This window comes from Aythya ferina, assembly GCF_964211825.1.
Source record: "Aythya ferina genome assembly, chromosome: 15".
Classification (NCBI taxonomy): Eukaryota; Metazoa; Chordata; class Aves; order Anseriformes; family Anatidae; genus Aythya; species Aythya ferina.
In genome coordinates, this window is record NC_140314.1 from 16,884,144 (window position 1) to 16,902,666 (window position 18,523).

The following is an 18,523-nucleotide window of genomic DNA, read 5'->3' on the forward strand; positions in this document are numbered from 1 at the left end:
AAAGCTTGCTATAAAGTTTAAAACAAAACAAACAAACAAACACGTACATCTGTGTTACAAAGGTGTAATCTGAATTCAATGTCACCATACTAATAACATGAATATGAAGTTGACTTTTGAAAACATCTGTATGCAAGATTCTGTTCACAAAGTTGAACATAAAATACATTTCACTGATGTTGGGGTGTTGTATCTGAAGAATCTAATATGCATGTGTAGTAGGCTTCGCCCTACCCTCTGCACTTGGATTAATTGTAACGCCCACATTCTTACTGCAAAACATCCCATAAGTATTTTTTTCTTTCAGTGTAAAAGATCTATATTTTGAGTAGAATTGTTGAAGTTATGTCTTCTTTTATTATTGGCATCAGTTTTAAAATAAAAACCTGCTGGAGTTTAGGCAGCTATGATTACAGCATAAATACAATATTTTATTACAGGTATTGAATAAAATAAATATATTTTAATTACTTAACTGTGGCTGCTCCACACAAGTGCACTGTGGACTTGCTGCAAGATTTTTTTTCTTCTACTAGATCTTAAGCCTGAATACAGAAAAAAAATAATTTTTGGTATCTTAAATAACCAAGTGGCCCTTTACGATTGTAATTTCGCTTTTTACTGCAGAATCAGCTCTGAGAAATCAGTGATGTCTACAAGAGGAAAAGGTAATTTCATTTTATTAACTGTAGTTTGAAAATGAAACAAGTGATCATTGTCTTTTGATTATATTCTCAGGACAATCCAATAGTTTCAGGTTAGTTCACAGTTTTTTCTCAAGGACGGGTCTGCTCATGAAAGTCCTGTGTAAACCACAAGCACTGTTCTCATGCCTGTGCAAACTGCCTTTTGGTGAAAGTCTTATTTTGAAGTAAGTAGAGTCTTTACCAAAGGCTATAATCCTTTCAGTCTGAAGACACAAATGACAAAATCATTATTTCATGCAGGTATAATTATAGAAGAGCTTCATTTCAGTAACTTAATATGTAAAACAGCTTTCATAAATCAGTATTTTTACTGGTTGTCTTTTTATTATTTCCTTAAATGACTATCTAGTGCCCGTCTTTCCATGTTCTTCAATGCAGTCATCTGAAATTCTTGTCTGTCCTGCAGAATGAACACAGGAAAGGCAGGTGTGACCATAACCCATTATGTAGGAATCATAAACGGAAAAGGCTGGTGGAAGTCTCAGGGTTTAAGACTGTTCTTCCAGCTGTGCCTAGGCATTACAGTACCTCAGAAAGCATCATACTGAAGGTTTAACTTAGAGGAAATTCTTCATGGACCCTGCAAGCAGCTCAGTTGTGAAGCTTCAGCAAGGCTCGTGAGTACAGAGCAGACTGCTATGGGGTACGGCCCCTCTGAGAACGCACAAGAATGGCTTATTGGAGAATCAAGGTAACCCTGTCAGAATCTACATTAGGAACTAATACCAGGAAAAGCCAAAACCAACAGGTCAGCATTTGATACCTCTTGGCTTATAGCTGACAGTCCAGCTTGGTACTTACTCTTGGGAATATCTGCTGTGACAAAAAATCTCGAAGTTATTCTGCCGATGCTTTTTTGTCCCTCTAATTTGCAGTGGATGTATCCATATAAATTAGCAGTTTGAAGGGAAATCCCAGCTATCACAAGAGCCTGCGGACAAACAAAAGATTGGCTGGGACAAATATACTGCCATATACGTAGACTATGCATTAGAATATATATGCTTGCTCTATACAAAAATGCTGTAAGAAAGGAATGTCCCTTCAAATAACGAAGGACCGTAAAAGAGATCCAACCGTACTAAACATTGTAGTCCCTTTCTGCAAAATGCCTTTTTAATCAAAATTGTGTAGCTTTTTTTTTTTTTCTAGCTGAGGTAATTCTGCATTTTGAAAAACTTCATTACTTTCCTAAGAGCACCTATACAAAAAAGCACCTATTTGATCAATTTCATAATCATTTCATCTTTTAAGCCCAATTGTATCTAAGAGCTTCACATCCAAACACACAGCAGGCCTGCAGACATGTTTAGCTGCCAAATGCCTTATTACACAAAAGATCCTGTAACTTGAAGATTTACAAATAGTATCAACAGATGTATATCAATATCCATCGTTAGCAGGCAGTGTAAATGAGTAGGTCCTTTCATGGTGCTAGAGGCTTAGCAGCAGGCAAAATCCAATTAATTAACTGGTAAAATAATGTTTGTCTTAATTTCCTGGAAGCTATCAAATTTTCATTTTGTAACGTGGTTTTACAAACACCTGAACAACCTGCATCTTCTGCGCTAGCTTAGGTTCCTTCTCCAGCTAGCTCTTTGCTTAGCAAACAATCTGTTTTTCAAAACTAAAGGTGGGGCTGTGAAGGAAGACAGCTGGTTTAATTTTAACTATTGTTTGTATAGTTATGCCACTTGGGGCTTAAGGAAGCAGTTAATGATTTGCAATAGATTCATACCCATTATCTGAATTTCCCATTTCATTTACTAACAAAATGTAATCTTGGTTATTATTTGTTCTGTAGCAGCGGGTATGCAAGATGCTTTATATCTTTAATAATAAAATTGTACTTTGCACAGTTCAGAACTTGATGAAATGTATTCTATGGTGATTATGCAAGCACAATAGAAAAATATACAGAGGAAAACAAATTTCATAGACAAAGCATCAGCATAATACAATATATGGGGTACAATTTCTATTTAGAAAAATGTGTAATGTTTTGCTTGTCCTTCGTAGAATGGATGACTTATAAATGCAATAATTATAAACTATATAGTTATATCTTAATTTATCAAGATTTTTAAGTGCTTTCATACTGGTCCATTCAAACGGGAATGATGCCAGAAATCTAAAATCCTTACTTTTAAGAGCTAATAACATTCGAGTCCTGAGGAGATGTGAAAACCTGAAAGCCAGCACTTCTGGTTCACTTTTTGTTCTCTCCCACTAGTATCTTTTGATGTCAATAAAGAAGTTGGAGAAAAGTAAAATGCTACAGTTAAAAATGAGGTTGCAATTCTGTCAACTACTTAAGATGCTTTACTGGAGCTAATTGAAGTAGCTAATTGTAGCTACAGTTGCTAACCTAGTAAAAGTGATGCTAAAAATGATCCATTCTGGATTGCAGGGCTTGATTGCAGAAAACTCCTCTTGTAGAGGAGTAGATTTTGTAGAGTTGTAGAGTTGTAGATTTTGGTACAAAGACTGTTGCAAAACTACAGATCTGGGTTTTCCCTCAATTAACATTACTTGTCTGCTGTAGCTCATTCAGTAATGCCAGACTTACCAGCCATTTCAGCTTCAGGGAAAACAAGGTGCTGAAGAAAAATACAGTCCAAATGACTGGACAGATAATGAGGCCAAGCCAAAAGATTCGAGCTTCAGCTTCAGTTGAGGCAGCTGTCATAGACACCTAGCAAGAAAATTACTGAAACTTTTAGTCACAAAGACAAAACCCATAATAAGTAACAAATCAGTGGAGGAGGAGGAATGGACAAAACTACTTGTTTACCCAAATTTCATATATTATATGCATACAGACAGGGTGTTTTCAATAGGAAGAGAAGTCACTGATGCCAAATTTTCTGCGTGCTGCCCTACTGTACATGACAGTATTTTCTGTTCAAAATGCACTGTTTTCTTTTTCCTGTTCTCACTTATTAGATAATCCATTCATTTTGTCAAAGGTAGTTGCCACTAATGCTACAGATTAATAGTATTTTGTAGTCAAAAGTTCTGTATGCTAGCCATTGCTGTTAAACTTCAGAAAGACTAAGTTAAATTTGATATTAGATTCAAACTTTACCAGGGGCTCAGAGACATGTGAAACAGACGACAGTGTTACAAGCAGAACTTCAGCATGAGTATTTTGCAGTCTGAGGAGTAGTTTTGTGACTTGTGCCATGATCAAAAGTCAAAAGCACTGGGAAAAAAATTAGTGTAGTATCAGAAAACAACTATAATATCTAATGTGGCAATGAGTATCTATTCCAAGTGCTAACAAGCAAACTTTAAAGATGCACACAGGATTGATCAGTTGGTTCCAGTTCAGACAATGAAATTCTCATAAAAGTGTCCATTTCTACACTTTTTATAAAAACACATATAGCTTAATTTAAATTTAATTTAAATTTAATTTAAACCTGGTGTGATGCTTAGTTTTATATTATGTAAACTAACAGTTCAGTCTTGCTTATGATGTCTATTGATATTTGATAAATTAAGATGTAGCTTCAAAATGCCTAACGCTACTGTTAGGCACCACAGCAACTGCTGGCGCCTCTCATCATTCAAGGTGCTCTATTTGCATTCTTCAGGGAGACCAAAAGCCTCAAGGCAGGCTGCAAAAAAAAAAAAGGTTGTGGATTTCTTCTAGTCAGCACAACTCAAAAGGATCACTGTTAGCTCCAAGCACTTAAGAGAAACCAAGCAGAAATTTACTCAGAAGGTTTTGATCCTTCCTGGGAGAAGAGAATTCAAAATCACACACCAAACATCAGGCCATTCAACTATTACCAGTGCTACCTTCTGAAATACGAGCTTCTGAGCAGGAAAGGAAAACTGTGGAGTTTGAAAACTGAAAAGACTCTTAGTTCAGTACCTAGAGTTCTCTGTGTGAAAATAAGATTCATCTATCCATCCCATGTTAGACAGATGGTGGTATCCAGCAAACATGGTTAAGCTACTCTATTGCACCAAAGAAAATCCTGAAGATGCATTAATTAGCAAGTGTCTAATTTTTCAAAATACACTCTAAACCACTGAGGTCTGTGCCTTCACAATTACAGAAAAAGAAAGATGTTCTGAGTCAGTAAAAGAGCTTCATCACCTGTATCTAGAACTACTGACAAATTACCCAGCAGGGTATTAGCACAAACTATGCAGGGGAATAAAAATCTCAGTGCACCTCAGAACTCCACACCTGAAAGAACTAATTAACTTGATGAGCAAGATTACAAAAGGCTGCAGCCCCCTAAAAAATATAAATAAAAAAAAAATTCTAGGTTGAACTTCTGTCCCAGTAGCAGTGCACCAGGAATTGGCCGCTTGTTATTAGCGAGTGACTTGGAATATTTCTAAGCAGATCCACTCCCTAGAGGAAGAGATTTCAAAAAGCTGCCAGAGAACTGGGAAGGGAGGTGGGAACTCTGGAAAGTAAGATGATTGATTGTGTGTATTCTGGAGCTTGTAAATGATAAAGCAGTTATGGACAAGCCATGACCAAGTACAGTCCACCCTAATTACATGCTATACTATGATTTTCATAGTATAGAACATAGTATCAAACTATTTGCTACAAGTTTTGGAAGCCTTGAGCCCATAGGAGTAAGTTGACTTTGTACTTCCAGACTGGAATTAACAAACTGTAGTAAGTGAACTAGGGAACATGTTTACTCATTTTACAGTAATACTGCGGTCAGGAGGTGATCTCATGAACACCCTTGCTTTTAAGATCTAAGAAAGTTCTTGCTTGCTGCCACAGATCAACGAAACTAAGATACTCTGGAGGTCTTCTAGCTTCTCTGCTTTCCTGCAGACTTTCCTGTATTCCCAATTTCATGTGGCTTACAGGCAGAAAGCTGGCATCTCTTAGCTTCTTACCTGCGTGCAGCCACACTGGCTGTGGCAGGGCTCCAGACCTGCACCTTCAGTGTTTTATGCTGGACTCTGCACTTGGGGTGTGTGCACAGCTGGGTCTGTGAAAAAGGGACATTCCTGTCAGCAGCACTTCAAGTGCTGTTCTACAAGCCGCTTGCCTCAATGGGATTTTGGACAATGTTAGGAAACCAACATGAAAACTGTTTAATCTTGACCCTGAAGGCACTGCCAAGTGCCTTTTTTTTTTTTTTTAATTGGGTTTTTGTTTGTCTATTTTTGCTCAGGGTGTTGGGCAAGTACTAGCAGTGTTGGAATGCTCTGTGATCCAGGTACTACAGCCCAGCATATTCCCTGAGCACAAATAAAACTTAAAAAAAAACTTTTAAAAACTGAACTTGAACTATTCAGCCTTGCTTTCAACCTAGCTCTTTCCTGATGAGAATTCCCTTTTGTAATTAACTAAGGGAAGATGTGTTTATTACAAGGTGTTCTCACTTGAAATTAAAATAGAACTACCAGAAATGTCATATATAGAACCATGATATGAATATTTATTCTGATGATGAGTGTGATGGAAATGTTGCAAGACCTCAGCTGAATATTTCCAGGAACTGACAACATGGTGTGCTTGCAGCTGAATACTTGTTTTATCTTCTAAAGAAAGTAGATATTGAGCATTTTTGTAACAATTACTTTTTTTGTTCCTTTATTGGAATTAGTATGGGCTTTACAAGCTTTCATATGCACTCTTGTTTGTCCTGAACCTATTTTTGTTATTATTCTTACCCTTCTTGCTTCAAATACCCAGTGGCTTGTTCCGTCTTCATCAATCTGGTTCCACCAACATAAACCAACCAGGAGTCTTCCTGTCACATTCTGGTGACACAGTTATTTGCATTAACCAAGTGCACAATTCACTTGTCAGACAACATTTAAAATTGAGACAAATGTCTTAAAAAAATAATAATTTTATCAAATAGTAAATTTAGTTCTAAAAACTATGTCAACCTGTGCACAACAGTCACTAATGATGGATGAGTTAATAGAAATTAGAGGCCTGTTCTCCTCATGTGATAAGTAGCACAGTAACATTGATTTAGGTAAGAAATTATAGGATGTGCCCTTTCAAAGTCAGTATCTTGGAGAAGCCTCTGATAAATTCTTAGTAAGAGAGGAGAACACAAAACAAAAACATTCAGGGAAAATGAAAGATTAATTATAAACAAGTTTGGAATCAAGCAAATTAAGACAACATTTTTGTGCCTGGATGAATACTGCATTTTTTTCAGGATGCCTGAGAAATGAGTTCTTTGCTTCAGTGCAGAAGCATTGTTCTGTTTTGAACCTCAGGGGATTCAAGGCTGGCCTGACCAAGCTGCCTGCCCATGGTGAGGGCACTGCTGCTTCAGCTGGGCTCCCGGCAGCATCACGAAGCTCCTGCACACTGGCAGCGAGGCACAGAATTGAAGCTTTGGGCATCCTTGGGAATCCATTACTGAAAGCTAGTGTTAATTTATTTTTTCTAAGACGGAAAGTGTACAGACAAATCTGCCTATGGCAAGGCAACTTGCTCACCATGTGTAACTTATATCAGTGACTAAAGATATGTAAAAGTCTTCAATAAAATGTGTCAGACACGTTTAATAGATCTACAGATCAGTGTTTTTGTCACTCTGTTCAGTACACATCTTCCTTATCGTTTTCATTTAATGGCACATAATACTTCCAAAGGTAATTACTGTTCAGGGTCATCTTACCTTAACTGACCAGAAGTCAAAGGATAGAAGGAGGAGAATTGTGACAAAACAGGCAACAAAGCTGTTGCTGAACCAGTCACAGAACAAGTAGGTAATAATAGCACTCACTCGGAAAAACAGGTGGAAAAAGGTGGCCAGTGGGTGCCTGGAAAAAACAACAGAGAGCACTTAGGAAGTTACGGGACAAGAAGGGCAGTTTTATACTTGCTAACAATGCAGTATAACACAACTAGTTCTAGTCTGTAACAGTATCTGTATTTGTATCTGCTGTTATTTCATATGTTGATGTATTACCAAAGTGATAATTCTTCCAATAACCAATCTCCAATCAACAGCTAAAAGATCTGTTGTTCATGTTAAAACTTCCTCTAAGATGGCACAAAATCTGCATTCTTTCATCCATTTCTTTGGTAGTGCATGAAGGAATCTAGTGGTTGCATTCACCACTGCACTCCGAACTTATTTCATGAAATCAGTCAGTGTAGAATTGAGACAGATCTCATGCCTTTCAGAAGTATTTTGAAAACAGGAATGGGAACTCTGAAGGTTTTTTGTTGTTGTTTTTTGTTTTAAATCAAAACAAAAGATATAGCATAAGACAAAATGAACCTTAGTATGCAATGACTGAGAAATGTCCTTTCACAGAGGAAGTACAATTAAGGAAGTTTACAGGTCTTTTGAATGAATGTTCATTAACTTTGTTAGATATTTGTTCTTATCAAACAATTCTATTATGAAATAAAAGGAAACTTTGGAACAAGAACTATAAAGAACTGGATTTTGGCCTGTACAGTAAGACATGGGTTTTGAGGAAAGTTGTAATAAGCACAGTGAAGTGTAACATGCCAGGTACAAAAGCTTGTACTGTATAGTTGTTTCTGTTAATTAGTTTAAAATGACAATTAACCAGATTAATTTAATGGACATTCCATTTAAGTAACTTCTTCCTTTAAAACTGGAATGAATAAAATCCGTTTTCCAAATAACTTTTCCATCAGTGATGGCCCTCTACATCTTTAAACAACTAACAGCAGTATGGCCCAAGCCACAATTAACTTTAACAATTCTATTTATTATGTATAATTAAAAATAATGCATATATACAGTAATTATAATTCTCCATAAATTTGAAATATAATTACATTTAAATTAGAATTAATGTGTATATCTTTATTTGAATGTTATTCCTGTGTGCCTATTCTAGAAATTAACTAGTCTATAATGGAAATGTTGTGCTTGTAGTAGTAAATGTGCTTGCCTGGGCAAGCAAGAATGACATGCAGCTGAAGTTTACATTTACTCCTTCCTGATCATGCCCACACTAACCTCAAACTTTCCAAAAACTACTTCTGACTTAAAAACTGAACATGTGACATTTGAAGTGAAAGGAGCTTTATCTGACCCTAGCAGATGGGTAGGTGGGGGGAGAAGAGGGATTCCTGTGAACTCTCAACCCCAGACATGGCCTTGCTATCTCAAACAGGACACAAGAGTTCCATGAATGGTATGTTTTAGCAATAAAAGCTATTTGGAGAAGTCATAGTGCTTTATTTTGGAAGTCAGATCATGAATTACTGTTGAATACTGATGAATTACAGAATGAATGTGTTCTGATGTCAGACTTTGAAGACTGTTTACTGGGAAAGTATGTGAGCAAGAGGCCTACAGTTATTACAACCCTAAACACTTCACTGAGCCTGTAGTACAGATCTTGACAGCCAAGGAACTGGTGCTGTGCACCTTGGGACCTCAGATAAATGCTTCAGCAGTTTCACTTCATGCTGGCTCTAGTCTGGTCTCACTGACTGAACCTGTGGCTGGTGTGTGCAAGATGCCCTGGAGCTGTATTTTCCAGTTTAGTCTCATTTGTTCATGTGCTCCAAGTCTGCACCAAAACACAAACAAAAACACAAACCTGCATCTAAACTGTGGGCTGCCGCTAATGCACTGAAAACAAAGCGGTTCTGGTCATGTTAACTGTGGCTGGTTCATCAAGCACGCGCCCTGTTGCGAAGTCCAATGCAGTGGAAGGGCTGTAAGGCTTCAGCAGACACTAGAAAAACTGATTGATCGTACTGTGAAGCTGCACAGTTGGTTGTGTAACTCAGGTAAGATGTCCAGCTCTTATTTTACTTTGTTTATACATGCAAGAATATTAATGTTGTAATGGACTGCAGTGATCTGGGATAAGGGTGAAGCTCCGTATAGGACAAAAGTGCGGTCCCCAGCTGCAGGCAGCTCACCCCGAGGGTGTTGGGGTTCTATGGCTTTCCCAGGTAAGAGCTACAGTGTCATATGCCAGGCATCACCGTCCCCTGGTGGGAAGAGCTGCTGCTTCCACCCCAAACAAACGCTCCCGTTCAGCGGGGTGCACAGAGCAGTGCCAGAGCTCGCTGCCGGGGACGAGGGAGCCCTCCTGCCGCCCCGCAGCGTGCCGGGTGCCCGGCCCTGAGCAGAAGGCGGCTGCCGTGGGCTCTGCCGGTCCTCTCAGGCCTCGGGCCTCCCCGCCCGGCGCTCGGGTGCTGCCTCACGCGTGTCCTGTCCCCCACCCCCGGGAAGGGGCCGCTCCGGTCCCCCGTCGTTACCTGATTTGGGCTTTCCGCAGCGCTAACTCCTCCTCGCCGCCCAAGTCCAGCGACACGTCTTCGGTGTCGTCCCCCAGCGCCTGCGGCGGGGACCCCCACAGCGCGCCCGGCAGCGGCGAGGGGCGGCCGGGCTGCGCCGTCCCCGCCTGCTTCATCCTCCGGGCGGGGGGGGGTTCAAGGAAAAGGGCCCGGCCGCGGCCTGCTCGGGGCCCAGGGGTTGGGCTGGAGCCTGGGGGGCCGTCCGCAGCCCCGCACGGACACCCCCGGAGGGGCCTGGGGCCGCGCCGCCGGGGAGATGGGCTTGGGAGATGAGGGTGCTGTGGGCACCACCAGCGTAACGGGGGTGCTCGGTCTTTGGTAAAAGGTTGGGGAAGAACTGTGGGGTGTGCTTTGAATTGCAGGTGGATGGCGCAGCGGTAAAGGACAAGTGGAACGAGACAGCGATAGCGGCAGCGGGAAGCGTTCAGGAAGGTCAATAACTGGGGGACAGTGAAGCGAGGCATCAAGGAAACAACTCGGGCAGGAAAGTGTGAAGTGAAGGATCAAGGAAGAGCTGATACATCAGTCATTTGTAGATCTCACTAGCATTACGTAAGCCTGCAAATAACAGCATAGTAGGCTTCTCTGAAATACCTAACCGAAGCAGAGTGTATATTTTTAGTAAGTACAGAAGCTGCCAAAGTGAACATTTAAAAATATTAATTGCAAAGTAGTTCTGTGTAAGCCCTATTAGAGCAAGACTATACGTAATGCATCAGAAAATATGCCAGAGCTGTTTTCAGTAGGATTAGCAATTAACACAAATTATAGGAGAGAAAGGTATATTTTATAAGCAATGATGTTCATATGGTGGTAGCTATATTTTGACCTTGGTAGCCTTAAAACAACACTTTACAGTGTCAGTAAGTACACCAGGCTTGTACTAAAAACTTGGGCAGTCTGTAACTGGGTGGATAGCCTACAACATTGAAATATTTAGGTAAGTGTCCACTCCAAAGAAGAGAGAGTTAATCTCTTTGAGATCTGTCATGAGATACAGTTATTAAATGATTCTGTACACACCTGAAGTTGACACATAGTTCACTTACTGTACCAATGGGCACTATGGTTTATGAGAATGTGGTTTTATGAGAATTAGCAGCAACTTAAACAGAGCCAGCTTCTAACTCAGAAGCAGCTCCAGAACTGCAGTTACAGGTATTCAGTAGTGGAGGCCTGGCCTCTTTTTGACTGCCAGATTATTCATTTTAGCTATTGTATTAGCTCTTCTTTCACCTGTCAGCACAGTTCTTCCAACAAGTTGGATTGTTTGAGTTTAGTAATTCTATAATGTTCTTATATTGTCTCAGCTGTTAACTTTTTATTCTAAGGCCCCAGCAAAAACTGTATGCTGTGTTCTTTTTCAAGAAAGACAATACTGTTCTGTGGGAGAGGCAAGAATTAGCCAGCATTATCTATCTGTTTTACTACTCTGTTGCTGCTAATTGACTTCAATAGCAATGGAATGATACTGCTGAATAAAGAAACAGAATGCACAGTTTGTTTTATTCTTTTAAAATTAAAATTGATGAATGTTTCTTTAATTTTCCCTTCTACCAGTGCTCGTCTCCACTGATTCACTGCAGGGATTGTCTGTTTTCCTAACAAAGTTTTAAACAATTCCACAGAAGATTGTCACTACACCATGCAAGTAATTTTAGCAGTATTCTCTGGAAAGCTCTGTTAAATTACATTCTGTGATTATTGAAGGTGTAGTATGGGTTATCATTTTCTTTCAAAGTAAATTAGCATCTAGAAAGAATCCTTGGTCAAATCAATTCTTCAGGTTTAGTACGGGTCTGCGGTATACAGTTGCAAAGGAATTCATGTGTGAATTATTAGAAAAACATTGTTCATTAGAAGTTTTCTGTGTTTTCTAGTACTTCACAGGAGAAACTATCCAATTCCCAACATTTTACAATGATTTTTATTAAAATACAAATGATTTGAACTGTGGAAATATTAGTAACACAGTAAAGGTACCGTAAATCCTCAAATAACACACATTGAAGATTCAGTTATGATAAATTATGAATTGTGGTTTGGTTTTGAGGGGAGACAGATTTTTATACAGGCAAACCTTAACCACTTTTGAAATATATTAAGAATTCACCTAATTGCTAAGATCTATAGCATAAAATATTTCAAAACTGCCAGTTGTTTCTGTGTACTTGCCTTTACACAGAAGGTTATGGACACTCATCACCCCAGGACAAATAATTGCCTTCCTATTGTAGAGCATTATCAGTGCTATACAACTTCTATGCATCTCACTGTCTCAACTCCTTTCACGTACAATAAATAGAACATCTTCTAAGTTTAGTGCAGCACTTTGTTGACTCAGTTAACTGAAGTCAGCTGATTTTCTCTTTCTCTTTGGAGTATTTCCTGGAATCTACACTGGCATGGTTTCAGAGACTTGCCCTTTAAACTGTACCAAGGATATTTTGAATGTCTCAATCAGAGTTGCTGTGATTTAAGTATATCAGTTACAGTTTTATATTCAGAGGAACAGAATACTTTGAAATATTGTTAATTCAATAATAACTTTTAGCTCGCTTGCATTAGATACACCTATGGGCTTTGATGGGGTTCCATAAAATGCTCAAATTTTAAGGAGATGGGCCAAATTACAGAAAATATTAAATATTTTTAAATATTAAATTTCTAATAGTGTTGTCTTTTAATTAATTTGTAAAAGCCAATTTCCTGTTTTGGCCCCCACACCAATTTCTGTGGGATTTTTTGGTTGTACATACCTTAATTGTAACTGGTAGTTCTGTATTAATAGAACACACAGCAGTTGCATGACAGATCAGAATAGCGTCTTTCAGTTGGGTGATACCTAGCAATGTTCTCAGAGTAGAGATCAAGAGTGTCTATGTTGCTTTCAGTGAGAGAAAAAAAAAAAATACGTTTTTATTAAATAGTTCAGTTTATTCTCTATATCACCATGCAGCTTTAGGCCTTACATAACTCAAGCTGTAGGAATCTCTGGTGCAGTTACCCAGGAGACAAAATGTTTTGCATTATTAACAAGTTTACTCCAGTATCTTTTCCTGGTTGGACTATGCTGTAGTCACATATAAAGAGCAAAAACAAAGGCATAACAAAGCAAAACCATCAGCTGTCTTCTAGGTCAGGGTGCATTGCTCCCCAGCACTTGGGATGCAGACTACTTAGTGTGCTTAGCTTTATACATCCCTTTATACATTCAAACCTTCAGACATTCTCAGCTGTAGTTCCTGGTACTTGTCACTTCTGCAAATCATTTCATTTTTCAGTTTGGGAACTTCAGAAATAAGGAACTATCAAAAGTTTGATGTGACTTCACAGATCCATTGCAGTAAGCAGGGATCGGATGCATGTCACAGAATCGCAGTCTTCTGATTTCACCAGAAGTGATGCTCGAGTTTGACTGCCTCCTTCCCTATATAAATGTAAAAGGCCTGTACATACTCACAGAAGCATCTAACTTCTGCTGACTTGAGCCAGTTCTCTGTAGGCTTGCTGAGTAAAAATAATCTAAACCTATTAAAAAAAAAAAAAAAAAAAAAAGTCCCTAAAGGTAATCAAAGAGTTGAGAAACTGAGTTCAACAGAAGGTTAGTAGAAAAAAATGACAGTACTGTTGCTTTTACTGCTTTCTCTGTAAAAGGTGAAAATACTTACAAAAGCTGTAAGGTGCTTTCTCCTTGCTGATAGCAGTATCTGATAGTCCTGTTCAGATCCCCAAGGCCCATGTTGGACCTTGTTCTTTAACCACAGCTTTCAAAGGCAAAGTCTACTTCATCTTTTGTTGTAGACACTGTGGCTAAGTGGTTTTTGCTAGGTCTGCTTGCATTTGTTCTTACTTATTCTAAATTGGTATCTTTGACAGGAGGGTACAAGGAAACAAAGACAAGGAAACAAAGACACCAAAAAAGATGTCTGAGGAACCCATACTGTTTCTATAGGCCTGAATCATATGAAGACATGTAGGTACTCAAGATTGTTGCTTTTTTCAGGTATCTGGATCTATAAGCCTCAGAAACATAAAACATCTTGGAACAGGGCCCAGCACATTGACTTGCATGTTCTTTTTAAGATGCACCAGATGCCACTGTAGATAACTTGCCCTATATCCAGTACACAATTCTGAACCTCTCCTGAGGGTCGGGGTCTAATCTCTTTTGGCAGAACCGAAAGCACAGTACGTGTCTGTCTTTTAAGTGGCCTATGAGCCTTTTTTTCAATGGAATCTGTGCTTAGGAAGAGACTCCAGTTCTTTCTGCCACATGTAAGGTTACAAACCTCAGCCTGCTGGCTTGGGAGAAGAGGAAGCTTAAGGCTGTTCTTATGAAAACTGTTCTGCATGACTCTCAAACTGGAGGCTGAAGCATCTGTTCCTCCTGTGGATGTGCTTGAATTCATGATCAAAATAAATACATAAATAAAAATCTGTAAATAATCACCAAATAAAGGTATTAAAATAAACCCTGGAAGAAGGACAAGAACACAGACCTTTGGGTTGTTTCTTCAGAATACACTAACTGTCTGTTTTCATCCTCTGTGCAGGGTAAAACAGCTTCAACAGAAGGATTTGAAAGCTCCCTGTCCCCGCAGCTGAGCAGCCCAAAGGTTCCATTACAGGGCTGCAGAAACATGGATTGTGAAGCTCCTTTAGAAGGCTGTGTGACCGTGCCTACAATCATCACAATTGCTGGCTGCAGTTGCAAGAAAAACTGCACAGCTACTGAAATAAAAGTCATGGTAAAGGCAATTTTACATGTATACAAATGACTAAAGATAGAGGTACTGTGACTGATGCATATTTTAGTATCTTTTGTGTCTAGTGTGTGCAGAAATACTGCAGGGAAGCCCCTAAAATACATGATTTCTTCAACTGCCAGTGTAGTGTTTTTGCCCAGATTTCTCTTCTCCATAATTTTGAAACTTGACACAGAGCTGTGGTTTTGCACATGTCCTTTTCCTTGTTGGTTTGGGTTTGCATTTGTAGTCTGTTTCCCATTCTTGCTATATTTTATTTTAGTGTAAGGGGAATTACAATTTTTGTCACGTGCTCCAGTGTACTGGACTAATTATGTGAAGTCCAAGTGATGGATATACATTTCTTTTTACATATTTACATTTATACGGGATATTTTTTTTCCCTCTTTCATCAATTTTTGTAATTACTCTCATAGATAAATGACAGAGTTCTTTAACAAGATGAGTGCTCTTGTGCCCTGTCTGTCTTAAAACTATGGGCAAGAGATCTGTGCATTTACATAAAACTTGCAGACCTCTTGAAAATCGAGAGAAGGAGTAAGACCTCCTTTCTGTCTCTCCCTCAGTCTGTAGGCCAGGGAGCAGCTGGATGCTGCTGCAAGTCCTGGTGCTCACGGCATGCTTGCAGAGCATGCAGCTGCAGCCAACTGCTAGTGAAAACCCTTCACACTCCATGGCTTTCTGGTGAAATGACTTTTCTTTAAGGTATTACTTTTCCTGTGTGTGACAGGTGTTACCTTCTTTTCCTAAGACTATCGGGTCTGTACCTCTGCCTATACAGTGATGGCTTCCCCACCCTGAGAAGTGTCACAATTTTTCCTTGCTAACTGTTGTGGCCATGCTGCTCCTATGGAAATGTTTGTTGGTAGTCTGCTGAAACTTCTTGCCTTCTCTTCACCTCTTCTCTTCCAGGTGAAAATAACATATTTCAATGGGACTTGTGCAGTTATTCTTAATTGCGATGAAATCCTCAGCAACTATGCTTCAGTGGAAAACAAGATAGTTCTGTAACATTTTCCAGAGAATAAGTACAAGTCATTTCAGGAATGTTTCCCACTGTGTAACTGTTTCTGCAAGGCAAGTGTGGAAAGCTCTGCTGACCCTCCTTGAGCATGTGGGCAGGATTGGTGGAAGAAATTCATTCATTTCTGCTGTGTTTGTGCAAGAGGTGGGGTCATATAGCTAGGAACAAACATCAGGTAGCATTTAAAACAAATGAAATGTCACTGAAACAGACTACCAATGTAAGAAAAACTATGCTCAGGTACACCACAAATTAAAGAGTATCTGGACAGTTTTTCATAAACAATTGTGTAATGTAACTGCAATATTTTTTTCATAAATTCAGAAGATGACCTAAAATCTCCTTTGTATTTGTTTCCATAAACTAGTTCTGATTCTTTCTCAACAAGTCTGTCTAAATGTCTCTGTTCTTTGCACTGTGAACAATTATGTATTGAAACCTAGAGATAAGCTGCTTCTCAGTGTTACATGAAGATGGGAGGAAAACTGTTGCTTGAGAAAGCCTAAAATGGTGCATTCCCTGGCACTGTATTCCCTTCCTGTACATTCCCTGGCACTGGAAATGGTGCATTCCCTGGCACTGTATTCCCTTCCCGTACAACTTTCTGGTGTTTTACAAGTGAGCAAGCCGTTAGGCATCTAAGACTGATGACCCCATTAGGACATTCCCACATTCAACTTTGCTGGTCCCTTGTCTAAGGACATGAAGAAGTCCATGAAAAATAGAGCCCCTCTGCTATCAGCTTTGGAGCTACTCCCAGGAAGAACAGATCGCTTGGAACAGGAACAGAATCTGTTTAAATTTAGATCACAGAGGTCCAGCGTGCTGGTGAAAATAGTGTGGTAGGATAATAGCATGCTTGTCAGTGAGCAGTGCTTGTTTTGAACACCAACAAATTTTTGTTAATTTAGTTTTCAGTTGTTGCAGTTCTTCTGAGAAATTCCACACATTCTAGTGCCAGTGAAAGTAATGAATCACTGTGATTTTAGGTGAGGTAGAAAGCAGTGGAATGATCAGTTTAGATGTTTGCCTCTCAATACAGAGAGGATGTATGAAAAATGATACCTTGCTGCTGTAAACAGTTTAATGTCTTCATACGTATCTGCTTAATTCTCCGTGAAGAGAGCCTTGTGGTAGCAGTGTCCTCTTGACACAAAATATCTGGCCTGCAAAGGCCAGGTTGGCAAATTTGTTGTTATTTATGCTGTGAAGCTAAAAGTGTGAGGGCTATGAGTTTTTTAACTTTAATATTTTACAGGAAGCAGTGGAATTCCACTGAACATTTATGGTAGACTGGCAGCAAAATTGGGTATCCCAGACTAGTTAAAAAACATTTCTTAAGGAATACCTTTCAAAGGTAAAGTCAATTAGGATGTTGTCAAGCAGCCATCTAACAGTTCTTTTGTTCAGCCTGCCTTGCTCCATCAGTTTTCTGAGAATGCTTGTCAATTCCTGGGAGATTTTGAATGATCACAAATATTTGCAGTCCTATTTTTTTTTTTTTTTTTTTTTTTTGCACTTGCTAGACTGGAAATTCCCTACCTTTTGAGTTTCTAACCTCAGCTGAGACAAATATATTCTGGGGAAATAGCCAGTATGACCAGCAGTGTTGTAGTGTGTCACCTTGGGCTCTATGTATCTCACCTGTAGGCTTCATACTGCAGTACTGAGGCTCTTCATAGTGTTTGGGAAGCAATATGGTGGGTAATACTAGAGGCATCAGTGTAGAAGGTTGCTGAAGGACTTTACACAGAATTGCTTAGGAAATCCTGGTTATGTATACATCACAAAAAAAAAAAAAAAAAAAAAAAAAAAAAAGTACATTGGTAACAGACATCTCCATTCTAATATTTACCCAAGGCAAATTTCCACGGTCCAGCATTGTAAAACGCAACAAAGTTAGGGGGGATGCTGATATGTAGACATTCACTAAGGGCAGCATTCTCTAATGCTCATGGATGTTGCCGCAAAGACCTGATTGATTTCAGTGGATACTACGTTATGTGTTAATTCCTTGAAAATACCCTTAATGTTGAGTGAGCTGTTGTTTCTGGTTTTCCAGTCAGCTATGTCACTGGCCATAAAGTGGATTCAATACCACATTTTGGGGGGGAAACCCTATTTTTCCAGGCTAATCATAGCACTAATATACTGTTGCTTGAACAATTTTTCATGGACTGAAAAGTCTATTCAGCAAATTTCCATGTTTTCTGATTGTAATGATTCAAGTTGTGTAGTATACTGGCATCAGCATTTCATTTCTTTGCTTCACAGATGAATGTGTGTATTCAGTGGCACAGCTTCCCTTCTTGTTTTAAGAATTATCTTTAACTGACACACTTATCTATTTAGGTATGGGATTCTGCATAGCCTCTGTATCTCTTTTTAAGGATGATTGTGGTAGTCTTCTCTTGAAGTCAAAAGGAGAAGAAATCTAGTGCTCTGCCTTAGCTACAGAAGGTGCTAAACAGTGGCAACATTAGCAGTAAATAGCAAAAATGCACGTTCTGACTTAGTTCTCTTTTTCACACACATTGTTTGTGCTATGATACATTTTAAAGAGGAAAGTTACTTAAAAAGGAGAAGTCGTGCTTTTGATTTCTCTGCATCGAGAGGAAGTATCACTTCTAAGTAAATAGTAGTCTACAGCTAATTTTGAAATCCAAATAACCATAGTAAAATGTTGGCAATTAATTTCTCTGTCTTCCCAGGGACAGTAATATAGCTGAAAGTGTACTAGTGTAGGCAAGGGTACGGCCTT

At 39.1% G+C, this 18,523-nt stretch overlaps 2 protein-coding genes across 11 annotated transcripts in view; one reads left to right on the plus strand and one right to left on the minus strand.

The window, feature by feature from the left end:
* Positions 1–48: 48 nt before the first annotated feature.
* Positions 49–10,321, minus strand: TVP23A (trans-golgi network vesicle protein 23 homolog A). Of its 8 annotated transcripts, XR_014698162.1 has the most exons (8): positions 9,931–10,313; positions 7,346–7,490; positions 6,375–6,464; positions 3,277–3,402; positions 1,509–1,638; positions 1,236–1,361; positions 1,019–1,107; positions 862–910 (listed from the first exon to the last, which is right to left on the minus strand). XR_014698162.1 is itself a non-coding variant. In XM_084536564.1 (7 exons), exons 1-6 carry the CDS (start codon positions 10,083–10,085, stop codon positions 1,049–1,051), a joined length of 705 nt encoding a protein of 234 aa, XP_084392690.1. In that variant the 5' UTR covers positions 10,086–10,310; the 3' UTR covers positions 49–545; positions 1,019–1,048. The 8 variants fall into 8 exon arrangements, 7 of the variants coding, with proteins under 7 accessions (XP_084392690.1, XP_084392689.1, XP_084392691.1 ...); XM_084536564.1 differs by lacking the exons at positions 862–910; positions 1,236–1,361 and adding an exon at positions 49–545 and having other exon boundaries at positions 9,931–10,310; XM_084536563.1 differs by lacking the exon at positions 1,236–1,361 and having other exon boundaries at positions 665–910; positions 9,931–10,310.
* A 3,529-nt stretch (positions 10,322–13,850) lies between these two features.
* CIITA (class II major histocompatibility complex transactivator) overlaps positions 13,851–18,523 on the plus strand; it is a 46,371-nt gene continuing 41,698 nt past the window's right edge. For all 3 annotated transcript variants that reach the window (XM_084536542.1, XM_084536544.1, XM_084536543.1), the window contains exons 1-2: positions 13,851–13,945; positions 14,526–14,720. In XM_084536542.1, coding sequence (XP_084392668.1) covers positions 14,613–14,720 — 108 coding nt within the window. In that variant the 5' untranslated portion in view covers positions 13,851–13,945; positions 14,526–14,612. The remainder of the gene's footprint in view (positions 13,946–14,525; positions 14,721–18,523) is intronic.